At 39.7% G+C, this 14,300-nt stretch overlaps 2 protein-coding genes across 2 annotated transcripts; one reads left to right on the plus strand and one right to left on the minus strand.

Annotated features, from left to right (window-relative positions):
* The first annotated feature begins 893 nt into the window (after positions 1-893).
* On the plus strand, positions 894-13,891 carry LOC132901912 (uncharacterized). The gene is made up of 8 exons (XM_060945105.1): positions 894-905; positions 987-1,292; positions 1,375-1,657; positions 2,007-2,083; positions 3,986-4,066; positions 4,148-4,420; positions 13,282-13,533; positions 13,616-13,891. Exons 1-8 carry the CDS (start codon positions 894-896, stop codon positions 13,889-13,891), a joined length of 1,560 nt encoding a protein of 519 aa, XP_060801088.1.
* On the minus strand, positions 7,226-11,784 carry LOC132901889 (larval cuticle protein A1A-like). The gene is made up of 4 exons (XM_060944994.1): positions 11,773-11,784; positions 11,256-11,501; positions 7,593-7,862; positions 7,226-7,510 (listed from the first exon to the last, which is right to left on the minus strand). Exons 1-4 carry the CDS (start codon positions 11,782-11,784, stop codon positions 7,226-7,228), a joined length of 813 nt encoding a protein of 270 aa, XP_060800977.1.
* Positions 13,892-14,300: the final 409 nt, after the last annotated feature.

Consider the following 14,300-nt stretch of genomic DNA (forward strand, 5'->3'; position numbering starts at 1 on the left):
GTTTACTTTATTTATTTGAATCGCAATTCTATCAACTTTTATCTTGGCCTTTCACTTTTTTAAACTGCTGGCTCTGTCTACCCCGTTTGGGATAGAGACCTGTTTATTATGTTAACACTTTTTTACTGAAAAAGTGTATCGGGTGTCGTCAGAGAAACGGTAGGATATGTGTTTCATTCTTTATCTTTAATTTCTTTCAAATATTAATTCGAGCACTCAAATCATAATCTTTACCCGTCAAAATAGAAAGAAATACATAAAAGGTCTTACTTAGATGATGGTGTGGAATTTGTAAATCAAAATTAAATCTGATTTCTGTTACCTTTATGAAAGCAGTCACACAAGAACTGATTCCCATAGCTTTTTAATTTCTTTTAAGTTTTATTGAACAAATACACTTAAGTATTGTATGGCTAAAGGATGGAATTAAGATAAAAATAGTGACAGGTTGGTAAGGCTGAGTGTACTCTTGATTTGATCTTTCGCCCAGAACGACCCCGATTTGTTTATAATTGATAACTGAATGATTACTATACTAATATTATAAAGCTGAAGAGTTTGTTTGTTTGAACGCTCTAATCTCAGGAACTACTGTTGAGGTTGTTGCTTCAATGCTGCCCAAAATAATTATTTCACGCAGACGAAGTCGCGGGCACAGTATGTTTATAATACGCCTTTTCTTGGGATAGGTTTACAATAGACACATATTAGATTATCGAAAGTGCACACATGGACAAGACCTGGGGCAAGGTCGGCCACAATTTGAGCTGTGCGACGGGTTAGTTTCGATGTGATCTTGAATCAGCTGCCTACTGAATTATCAGACTATAAAAACTGACGAAGGCTTTGACAAATATCATTGTGCGATTAGTCGTGTAATAGAAACAACCAAAATGTTCTCCAAAGTAAGAGACGCAGTGAAATAAGTTGAAATATGTGGTGGTGTTAAAAAGAATAGTGAATAATGTAGTGAATATTATTTGCAGTTGGTAGCCCTGTGTGCGTTGGTGGCGGTGTCCCAGGCTGGTCTCCTGCCTGCGCCCGTGCACTACTCCTCCGCCGCCGCCGTCTCCTCGCAGAGCATCGTGCGCCACGACCAGCCACAGGCCGCCAAGCTGGTGGCTGCCGCTCCCGTCTACCACGCCGCCCCCGCACCAGTCGCCTACCATGCTGCCCCCGCCGCCGTCACCTACCACGCCGCTCCCGCTCCAGTCGCTTACCACGCCGCCCCCGTCCAAGTCGCCTACCACGCCGCTCCTGTCGCCAAGGTTGTGGCTCACGCTGAGGAAGTCGTAAGTTTACCTTCACACCTGTCATACAATATAATAAATACCCATATATATTCAGCACTAATATGAAATGTAATTGTTGAAGGCCTACCCCAAGTACGAGTACAACTACTCCGTAGCCGACGGCCACACCGGCGACAACAAGTCCCAGCAGGAGGTGCGCGACGGCGACGCCGTGAAGGGCTCGTACTCCTTCCACGAGGCCGACGGCTCCATCAGGACCGTGGAGTACACAGCTGACGACCACAACGGCTTCAACGCGGTGGTTCACAACACCGCCCCCACCGCCGCTCCCGTCGCCATCAAGGCCGCCCCCGTGCTGCTCAAGACTGCCTACGCCGCGCCCGCGCTGCAATACTACCACCACTAGATCTCCACCAAAGTAGTTAGACCTCTAAATAAACAAACTTAATTTATTATATTAAACAAGTCAATTCAAAAAGAATATTTGTTTTCTTAATTAACTTTTAATCCTGAATTAATAATCTACAGATTTCATCATATTTCGTCATAAAAGTTAGGACAGTATAACAGTAAATTTATTAGCAACCTTTTAATTTAACCTGTGCCCATAATTCTGTGGTTTTCAACCTTCTCATATGAGAAGGTAATGATATCGTTACATTATTATAAAACATAATGAATTTCACATGATGGAAATGCTGTAAAATATGAAAAGTAATCTAAATGGATCTTATTTTTATTTCGGTCGTAAAGGTGCACCTAGGACTCCTCTTCAAAAAGGTGAGGATTTAATCGGGGCTAACGCCAGGAGGAAGAAGATCCTCCCTATGGTGAATAGCTTGGGTCTGACTATGACTAGAATACAGTAGAGGGGAATTCGATGCGAGAAATATTTCTTATTTTTCATTGTTTTATAAATCCACAGAATTAAAATAATAAATGGCACTAAGTATCAATTGTTACTGTACTCGTACCAACAAATCTAAACGAAAAAGTCTAAATATGTTGGAATAAAGTAATGTCGCAGTTATTCTTTAGGATATTACTCGTATGGCTATCACCTACATATGTTAGGACTTAAACGTGTCAATGGTTAATTGAAACAATACAAATAACTGAAGTCCAGCGGACTAAGCGTTACTAACATTTAACATTTTTAAGACAAGTTGGTATTACTGTTAGACTACAGAATTATTAATAGTACTGTCAGACATGTAGATGATGGCGGTAAAAACTATACCAAATCTGATCACTTTAAGGTACAGCAGCAGAAGACACAACAGGAAATAAGCTGCGAATAGTGTTACATTATGATATCGACATATTATGTATATCATTAAGGCTGCCAATCAATTTGGGGCGTTAACATATCTTCTGTATCTTTGTAACGCGATAACTTTCGAACTGTTGACTTGATTTTGAAAAAAATTAAAGTGTTTGTAGGATCAGTCAACAATATTTTTAAGTTAGTAGACCATCAAAGCATCGGTTAAGGAACTTTTTAAAATATTCACAACTTCGTAAAAATTTTATGTGTGTGCGAGATCTTCGCGGCAAACAAGTGCTTTTATGAGTACGAGTATATACGGAACAAATTACACAGATTGTGTTAGCCCAGAAGCAAGTTCGAAACTTGTGTTACGGGATACCGACTAAAAGATACTATATTTCATAATAAATACTTATATTGATAAAGATGGCATTTAGAAAAAGTGCGTTTCTCATCATGTCCTGGCCGGGATTCGATCCCGGGATCTCCGGTGTCACAGACAGCGAACCACCGCTGCGCCACAGAGGTCGTCGATTGATGCGATAGGATGCTATCGCATCAATCGACAACCTCTGTGGCTCTCTATTAACTCTTTATTAAAGTGATGACTTTAATATATTAAAATCAAATAAAATGAAATAACCTTTGAGATAGTTTAGCTAGAACCATCTGTAGAATAAAAAACGAAATTGTCTGAATTCGTATCTGTCGAAGTATAAAAGGTTGTATTGAAACACATTCATGCCATAAATTATTATTTATAAGGCTATAAGAAAAGGTAAAACTTAAATTTGGAAAATGATTATGTTTATTTATTTGAATCACAATCCTATCAGCCGAACTTGGTCTTAACTTTTTCAAACTGCTAGCTCTGCCTACCCAGTATGGGATAAAGACCTGATTATATTTATTTATTATGTTTCTTTTTTACTTAAAGAGTGTATGGGGTGTCGTCGAAGAATAGGTAGGATATGTCTTTTATTTTTAGTTTTTTACAAATATTAATTCCAGTACTCAAATGAAAATCTTTATCCGTTCGAATAGAACGAAATACGTTAAACATGGATGGTGGTCCGGAACTTGTAAACTCTAATTGATCCTGTTATCTCACAGAGGAACGAGTTTCCATAGCTCTAAATTTTTTTTAAGCATTATTGTACAAGTACACTTAAGTAATTATTATTTGGAATTAAGATAATAAAAGTGACGGGTTGGTAAACATCAGCTAAGGGCAGGTACTCTTGATTTGAATTTTCCACCAGGACGAACCTGATTTGTTTATAATTGATAACTGAATGATATTAATATTACGCCTTTTCTTGGGATAGGTTTACAATAGATACATATTAGATTATCGAAAGTGCACACATGGACAAGACCTGGGGCAAGGTCGGCCACAATTTGAGCTGTGCGACGAGTTAGTTTCGATGTGATCTTGAATTAACTGCTTACTGAATTTCAGACTATAAAAACTGACGAAGGCTTTGACAAATATCATTGTGCGATAAGTCGTGTAATAGAAACAACCAAAATGTTCTCCAAAGTAAGAGACGCAGTGAAATAAGTCGAAATATGTGGTGGTGTTAAAAAGAATAGTGAATAATGTAGTGAATATTATTTGCAGTTGGTAGCCCTGTGTGCGTTGGTGGCGGTGTCCCAGGCTGGTCTCCTGCCTGCGCCCGTGCACTACTCCTCCGCCGCCGCCGTCTCCTCGCAGAGCATCGTGCGCCACGACCAGCCACAGGCCGCCAAGCTGGTGGCTGCCGCTCCCGTCTACCACGCCGCCCCCGCACCAGTGGCCTACCATGCTGCCCCCGCCGCCGTCACCTACCACGCCGCTCCCGCTCCAGTCGCTTACCACGCCGCCCCCGTCCAAGTCGCCTACCACGCCGCTCCTGTCGCCAAGGTTGTGGCTCACGCTGAGGAAGTCGTAAGTTTACCTTCTCACCTGTCATACAATATAGTAAATATCCATATATATTCAGCACTAATATTAAATATAATTGTTGAAGGCCTACCCCAAGTACGAGTACAACTACTCCGTAGCCGACGGCCACACCGGCGACAACAAGTCCCAGCAGGAGGTGCGCGACGGCGACGCCGTGAAGGGCTCGTACTCCTTCCACGAGGCCGACGGCTCCATCAGGACCGTGGAGTACACAGCTGACGACCACAACGGCTTCAACGCGGTGGTTCACAACACCGCCCCCACCGCCGCTCCCGTCGCCATCAAGGCCGCGCCCGTGCTGCTCAAGACTGCCTACGCCGCGCCCGCGCTGCAATACTACCACCACTAGATCTATCAATACAAAATATCGTACTGAATTTGTGATTGTTGAATGTTAATTTATAAAAATACAAGAATAAGTCATAACTAAAAATAATTTAATTTTTTGAACCATGAAGTGATTGAACCAAAATATCAACTATCCTTAACCTCATAAAAAATCCCGGTAATTTCTGAGATCAGTAAACCGACACTGACCGATCGCAAATATTCATGAGGAATCCGTATAATGGATAAAAAAAGCGAGTTAAGGAAATGTTGTGATTAGAAAGAAGAAATAATGACAGGAATAGAAAAGGAAAATAAATTTGAAATGGTTGGTTATGCTCATGTAATAGGACTAGTAGGTAAACTAGGCTGTTAAATATACAAGAAGGGCGTAGGAAATGAAATGAGAAATTTGAAAAACCAAAATGAAGTTGCAATCATGCATCAAAAAATATGAATTTGGTTGAAGCGAAGACAATATAAGGATCTAAGAGTTTAGTGCTGGTTTTACGATCAAGTTTGTAAACGGGAATTTGTATAAAACTGTATTAGTGTCATAGCATCAGCACCATGTAGCGCTGACTGAATGTCCTAGAAATTCGCAATAATTTGCTCGGTTTGATCAAGTTAAACGAACAATAATCCTAGGGTCGGAAAGATAGGGTCTCTGAACACCCCTACTGGAAAGAGCCTTGCAACTTATTGCATCGTTATATCTAAGGTGAAAACGTTAAACTTATTTTGATTTTGACCTTTGACCTTACTTAACTTTTTCCCTTAAACCAGAATGTTTGGGAGTTTTGAGAAAACTGTTTTTAGTCATGTTTTAATAATTTCACCAATAATCAGCTTATTGGAATTTACATATGTAGCTTCACTTTTTTTTTTTGTTAGAAACTGGACTAACTATATGATTTTTGTAGTGTTGTATAAGTACCTTTACTTATTTGTATGTTTAATGATAGATTAGAAATATCTTTGTTATTTTATTTTCGTTAACTCAATAAAATCGTAGCTTAGGCGCTTAGCTCCAACATTTTGAAAAAATACTAAATATAAGTTCGAGTACCGATTTACAATTTATTTGTTTATATTATTGTTTATTTGTTATTCGAACTTGTTTCCAAAATATAACAGATTTCGGTTCAAAAATACAATGTTCAGAACAGAACAAACAGAGAGAAAGCATTTTTGGCAAAGCTGAAATGGAGACCTCCTAGTCTCTGCCTATGTTTGATCGGTGAATAAAATATACAAAATGTAATTACATATATACCTTTAATCAAGAGCGATACGCATAAGAATACTCTTTTTGATTCATGATTTGGAAGTACCAAAGCTATGAGCTGATCTCGTTGTTGACTATTCCAAAGCTGAGCAGAGCTTACCAAAAGATAAATTTCTCAAAAAATACCTTAATAATCACCCTAAGTTCATTCTCGATCGCACCGCAGACTTCGCATGTACATTTTAATATAATTAATTAATGAAATATTATACGATAAATTAATTTATTAAATAAAAGGGATGAATAAACTTGTGATGGTGTAATATGGATGTCATTCAGAATCATAACGTTATATTAGCCCCGTTACTGTCTGTGCATGTTGATCTACAGATGAAGATCAACATCACACATTACAGGCAGTAACGGGGTAAAGTAAGTAGAAGGTAAGGTAAAGGAAGTAGTAATAAAGTAAGAGTAGGGTAAGTAAACTTTGAAGCGATTTTAACCAATAGGTGCATTATTAATCCTTCTCCAATTAAATACCTTAAACACATTGTTGATTTTATATATACATCTATGTATATTGTCCGTTACAGGAGAAGATTTAAATGAATATTTACGCAGATATTACACATTAAAAAAAATTTCAAGAAAATATGGCCATTGATGTTCTGATTTGGCGACGGCGAGAATTAAACTCAGTTAATGTACAATATGAAAAACATATTTGACGAAACATTATTTGAATTGAACAAAGTAGTGCAATTACTTTCGGGTAAATCGATCAAGGATTTTGTGCTGCCGATGCCTGCTAATACTACTAACTCAGATTTAACTAACAGTGCTGAATACACAAAAGAAACATCATACGATCAAACGAGACTTTTACAAAATATAGCTCAAGACGAGCCGCGATTAAACATCGATCAGAAAAAAGTATTCGCTGCATTACTATCAACAATATGTTGTAAAAAAAAATAGTCACAGTTTTTCTGTAGTGTATTTAGTATCAGCATTGCACCCGTGCAAAGCCGGGGCGGGTCGCTAGTAAATTAATAACTTAATATTTCACACGATGGGATATTTCAATAAAGTAAAAATCATGCTTAATACTTATTCGTATATTCAAATAAATTAACAGTCAACAATAAATTGTTCAGTACGTAGGGTAGTATCGGTAGAAATCTAGAGGTAGCAGATTAGTGGTGGTAGTATTGCAGCGCGGGCGCGGCGTAGGCAGTCTTGAGCAGCACGGGCGCGGCCTTGATGGCGACGGGAGCGGCGGTGGGGGCGGTGTTGTGAACCACCGCGTTGAAGCCGTTGTGGTCGTCAGCTGTGTACTCCACGGTCCTGATGGAGCCGTCGGCCTCGTGGAAGGAGTACGAGCCCTTCACGGCGTCGCCGTCGCGCACCTCCTGCTGGGACTTGTTGTCGCCGGTGTGGCCGTCGGCTACGGAGTAGTTGTACTCGTACTTGGGGTAGGCCTGCAGCAATTACATTTCATATTAGTGCTGAATATATACGGATACTTATTATATTGTATGACAGGTGAGAAGGTAAACTTACGACTTCCTCAGCGTGAGCCACAACCTTGGCGACAGGAGCGGCGTGGTAGGCGACTTGGACGGGGGCGGCGTGGTAAGCGACTGGAGCGGGAGCGGCGTGGTAGGTGACGGCGGCGGGGGCAGCATGGTAGGCCACTGGTGCGGGGGCGGCGTGGTAGACGGGAGCGGCAGCCACCAGCTTGGCGGCCTGTGGCTGGTCGTGGCGCACGATGCTCTGCGAGGAGACGGCGGCGGCGGAGGAGTAGTGCACGGGCGCAGGCAGGAGACCAGCCTGGGACACCGCCACCAACGCACACAGGGCTACCAACTGCAAATAATATTCACTAAATTATTCACTATTCTTTTTATCACCACCAGATATTTCAACTTATTTCACTGCGTCTCTTACTTTGGAGAACATTTTGGTTGTTTCTATTACACGACTAATCGCACAATGATATTTGTCAAAGCCTTCGTCAGTTTTTATAGTCTAATAATTCAGTAGACAGCTGATTCAAGATCACATCGAAACTAACCCGTCGCACAGCTCAAATTGTGACCGACCTTGCCCCAAGTCTTGTCCATGTGTGAACTTTCGATAATCTAAAATGTATCTATTGTAAACCTATCCCAAGAAAAGGCGTAATATTAATATCATTCAGTTATCAATTATAAACAAATCAGGTTCGTCCTGGACGAAAGGTCAAATCAAGAGTACCTACCCTGAGCCGATGTTTAGTAACATGTCACTTTTATTATCTTAATTCCATCATTAAGCCCTTCATTACTTAAGTGTACTTGTAAATTAAAGCTTGAAAAAAATTTAGAGCTATGGAAACACGTTCCTCTGTGTGATAACAGGCTCAATTTGAGTTTACATGTTCCAGACCACCATCCATGTTTAACGTATTTCGTTCTATTCGAACGGATAAAGATTTTGATTTGAGTACTTGAATTAATATTTGTAAAAAATTAAAAATAAAAGACATATCCTACCTATTCTTCGACGACACCCCATACACTCTTTAAGTAAAAAAGAAACATAATAAATAAATATAATTAGGTCTTTATCCCATACTGGGTAGGCAGAGCTAGCAGTTTGAATGAGTTAAGACCAAGTTCGGCTGATAGGATTGTGATTCAAATAAATAAACATAATCATTTTCCAAATTTAAGTTTTACCTTTTCTTATAGCCTTATAAATAATAATTTATGGCATGAATATGTTTCAATACAACAATTTTATACTTCGACAGATACGAATTCAGACAATTTCGTTTTTTATTCTACAGATGGATCTAGCAAAACTATCTCAAAGGTTATTTCATTTTATTTGATTTTAATTTATTAAAGTGATGCTATCACATCAATCGACGACCTCTGTGGCGCAGTGGTGGTTCGCTTGTCTGTGACACCGGAGATCCCAGGATCGAATCCCGGCCAGGACATGATGAGAAACGCACTTTTTTCTAAATGCCATCTTTATCAATATAAGTATTTATTATGAAACTAGCTGTTGCCCGCGACTTCGTCCGCGTAAATTTCAAGTTGAATCTTGATCATACAGTCAGATACAGACAGACAGACAAAAAATGTAAAAAAACAAATTCTCTATCCGTACAGACAAAATATTTTTACCGTTTTATTATACGTAGTATTTAGAATTTTGTTTTTTAATAAAATACTCACGTCTATATCTCTTGCGGGGTAGACAGATCCAACAGGCTTGAAAAGACTGAATGGCCACGTTCAGCTATTTGGATAATGATAGAATTGAGATTCAAATAGTGATAGGTTGCTCGCCCATCGCCTAAAAAAGAATCCCAAGTTTGTAAGCCTATCCCTTAGTCGCCTTTTACGACATCCATGGGAAAGAGATTCAGTGGTCCTTTTATTTTTTGTATTGGTGCCGGGAACCACACGGTACTAAAGTAGACTAACAAACCAAAAATCTTTTTAAATGAGAATTACGCATGTTATGTGCGGCAAAACCAAAACATATCAAACTGATTTTCTCTTATATTTATGTGTTATAGGTATGCTGTCGTACAATGATAAATGACTTAAAATTTTAAATTTCGTAACTTATTTGCAGGCAAACTCATGCCTTGAGTTCATTCAAATGTCGATAACTTTTTATTAGTGAACCGATTATGATGAAACAAACTTTAAATTTTCTTCTGAGTATATTCTGAGTAATAGTCTTCTAAAACAAAGCAATTGGTGAAAGTTTCAAGTAAATCGGTTCAGTACTTTCGGAGATAATCGTGATCATACATACAGACAGACAGACAATAAATTAAAAAAATATATTTTTGCTTTCTATTATTCATTTTAAGTGTCCCTCTACCCATTTCAGTCAAAAATACTAAATGTACAGACAAAATATTTTTACTGTTTTATTATATGTATAGATTATATATTGTTGACCGATCCTACAAACATTTAAATTTTTTTCAAAATCAGGTCAACAGCTCGAAAGTTATCGCGTTACAAAGTACAGAAGATACGAGTATGTTAACGCCCCAAATTGATTGGCAGCCTTTTTCCTGTTGTGTCTTCTACTGCTGTGCCTTAAATTGATCAGATTTGGTATAGTTTTTACCGCCATCATCTTCATGTCTGACAGTACTATTAATCATTCTGTAGTCTAACAGTAATACCAACTTGTCTTAGAAATGTTTAATGCACTATTTAGTAACGCTTATTCCGCTGGACTTCTGTTATTAGTATTGTTTCAATTAACCATTGACACGTTTAAGTCCTAACATAGGTGATAGCCATAACATCCTAAAGAATAACTGCGACATTACTTTATTCAAACATCTTAAGACTTTTTCGTTTAGATTTGTTGGTACGAGTACAGTAAGAATTGATACTTAGTGCCAATTATTATTTTCATTCTGTGGATTTTCAAAAATAATGAAAAATAAGAAATATTTCTCGCATCGTATTCCCCTCTACTGTATTCTAGTCATAGTCAGACCCATCACCATAGGGAGGATCTTCCTCCTGGCGTTAGTCCCGAGTACATCCTCACCTTTCTGAAGAGAAGTCCTAGGTGCGCCTTTACGACCGAAATAAATAAGAACCATTTAGATATTACTTTACAGTTTCAGAGCATTTCCATCATGTGAAATTCATGATGGATTCGGGATTAAAAGTTAATTAAGAAAACAAATATTTTTCTTGAAATTGACTTGTTTAATATAATAAATTAAGTTTGTTTATTTAGTGGTCTACTACTTTGGTGGAGATCTAGTGGTGGTAGTATTGCAGCGCGGGCGCGGCGTAGGCAGTCTTGAGCAGCACGGGCGCGGCCTTGATGGCGACGGGAGCGGCGGTGGGGGCGGTGTTGTGAACCACCGCGTTGAAGCCGTTGTGGTCGTCAGCTGTGTACTCCACGGTCCTGATGGAGCCGTCGGCCTCGTGGAAGGAGTACGAGCCCTTCACGGCGTCGCCGTCGCGCACCTCCTGCTGGGACTTGTTGTCGCCGGTGTGGCCGTCGGCTACGGAGTAGTTGTACTCGTACTTGGGGTAGGCCTGCAGCAATTACATTTCATATTAGTGCTGAATATATACGGATACTTATTATATTGTATGACAGGTGAGAAGGTAAACTTACGACTTCCTCAGCGTGAGCCACAACCTTGGCGACAGGAGCGGCGTGGTAGGCGACTTGGACGGGGGCGGCGTGGTAAGCGACTGGAGCGGGAGCGGCGTGGTAGGTGACGGCGGCGGGGGCAGCATGGTAGGCGACTGGTGCGGGGGCGGCGTGGTAGACGGGAGCGGCAGCCACCAGCTTGGCGGCCTGTGGCTGGTCGTGGCGCACGATGCTCTGCGAGGAGACGGCGGCGGCGGAGGAGTAGTGCACGGGCGCAGGCAGGAGACCAGCCTGGGACACCGCCACCAACGCACACAGGGCTACCAACTACAAAACAAAGAAATATTATATAGTTTATATATTTTCTAAAACTAATAACCCTGCCTCCTCTAGAATGATGAGGACATAACCTGGACAAATGCCAGAGGATAGAATAGTACCTACTAAAGAATATGAATTTCATTTTGCATAGAAAAAAAATTTACATTTTCTTTTAATAAATGTTTATCGTTTTAATAATTGTAGTTAAAAAAGTAAGGAAGGAGAAAGTAGAATAATAGAACGAAAAAGGCATATTTTTTTTTTACAATCAACTTACTTTGCTGAACATTTTGAATGTGTCTCTGAAAGGATCAAGTAGTGAATGATAAATTACTTGAATTTCGATCACGTTTTATACTTGAGTGTGATTCATTCATAACTAAGATGATTGAGAAGCAGTTGAACAAGTCCACATACTATTGACCTTACATTACGTTGAGAATCGAAACAGTATTGCTTTCACTATACGAATAGTAAGTGTTATACTTTATTAGTTCATGACACAATGAAATAGTTGATTTTTTGTTTAATTGACTAGAATTCTCCGAATAGGCTAATCAGTACATCAAACTCAAGAAAATTTACTATGCGACCAACTACGAAATCGTGAAGAAAATATCAGCTGTTTCAAACAAATAGTACGCACTGCATATACGTAAGAAACAGTTGATTTTATTTTCGCCATTTTGAAGTTGATCCCATAGAAACAATGCGACCAATGAAAGCAATCAGGAAAAGCTCTCAATGCAAAAAAGCTCAAAAAAAATAAAAAGCTCCAGCCTAAAAGGAAGATGTCATTTACTCGTTCTTTTTTCCGGGTTCCGAACTTCAAAGGTAAAAACGGGACCTTATTACTAAGCCTGTGCTGTCTGTCCGTCTTTCTGTCTCCAGGCTATACTTATCTCATAAACCGTGTAGCTGAAATTTTCACATATTGTGTATTTTCATTACCGCTGTAACAACAAATAATGCTAACCCCATACGTGTTTTTTTTTCATATTTTTTGCTCAATATTAATAACTGGAAAACGCTTTAAAATTCACAGAATATTTACTTGTATACTTATAACCTTTCAAAATAAATAATTAAACAGTAAAGTAATAACTCTCATACAACAAACGTTATTTTAAAGCAATTTTTTGGTTTATTTTAAGAAATTTGTAGAAATGTGAATATAAAAATAAATATTTAAGTAACGAACGTGATGATGGTATGGATCCCTATTACGCGAGTCCGACTCGCTCTTGACCGGGTTTTTTAATGCTTTATGAAAGTTGCATGCTGAATTCATACAATGATATATTCTGACAAAATTCGATGAAGAATAAGAAAATATCCATAATTTGGGCGCAACGTTTTTTTTAGAACTCTTGAATGAAGGTCATAAAACATACGCCAAGACCAAATGATAGTTTTTTTGCATAACATTGTCTAAGTGAACAGGCCAATGAGCGAAAGTATCAAAGATTAGAGGGGCAAGGTCGGCGTAATCATAAGCATGTTTGACAACTACCACCACTTTGTATCAATGTATGTATGCTTCATTGAATAGAATTTGGTGGAGGTATATAACCTGATCCTTGCTCAGGACAGATATCATTCAGTGTTTGATTATTTCTAGCAAAATGTTCTCTAAAGTAAGTGGCAGTATTCATTTTCAGACTTAAAAAGTGATAAGGATGAAATTTTATGAATAGTGACTAGAAATTAATTCATATATTTCATTTTGCAGTTGGTAGCCTTGTGTGCTCTGGTGGCGGTGTCCCAGGCCGGTCTTCTTCCCGAGCCTGTACATTACTCCTCCGCCGCCGCCGTCTCCTCGCAGAGCATCGTGCGCCACGACCAGCCACAGGCCGCCAAGCTGGTGGCTGCCGCTCCCGTCTACCACGCCGACCCCGCACCAGTCGCCTACCATGCTGCCCCCGCCGCCGTCACCTACCACGCCGCTCCCGCTCCAGTCGCTTACCACGCCGCCCCCGTCCAAGTCGCCTACCACGCCGCTCCTGTCGCCAAGGTTGTGGCTCACGCTGAGGAAGTCGTAAGTTTACCTTCTCACCTGTCATACAATATAATAATCACCCATATATATTCAGCACTAATATTAAATATAATTGCTGCAGGCCTACCCCAAGTACGAGTACAACTACTCCGTAGCCGACGGCCACACCGGCGACAACAAGTCCCAGCAGGAGGTGCGCGACGGCGACGCCGTGAAGGGCTCGTACTCCTTCCACGAGGCCGACGGCTCCATCAGGACCGTGGAGTACACAGCTGACGACCACAACGGCTTCAACGCGGTGGTTCACAACACCGCCCCCACCGCCGCTCCCGTCGCCATCAAGGCCGCCCCTGTCCTTTTCAAGGCTGCTCCCGCGTTGCAATACTATCACCATTAGAACTATTCCAAAGATTATAAACGCTTAGAATGTAAAATAAAAGAAATATTTATTTCAATATAGGAATCCTTTCTTTTATTTAATTTTGTTAAGCTAGTTTAAATAACATCAGACCATACTGAATTAATATTCATTACGACTATCTTTTCTCTCATCATCTTCATCTTCTCTCTCTTAGTGATGTTCCCGTTTACCCCACCTCTTTGTTCCGCCTTTGGACCATGATCCTGGATCGAAATAACTCGATAAACCTAATTTATTTATCATTTGTAATAGTCATATCGTAAAATGCAGTGATATCAGAAGTATTTTGTTATAACAGAGTTTTCAGTCAATGAAGTCAATAGTGTAGGTGGCTCTTCGACCGCCAGATTTTCAAGGATATTTAAAAACTACTAAAATGTGATTT

This window comes from Amyelois transitella, chromosome 7 (genome assembly GCF_032362555.1).
Source record: "Amyelois transitella isolate CPQ chromosome 7, ilAmyTran1.1, whole genome shotgun sequence".
Taxonomy (NCBI): domain Eukaryota; kingdom Metazoa; phylum Arthropoda; class Insecta; order Lepidoptera; family Pyralidae; genus Amyelois; species Amyelois transitella.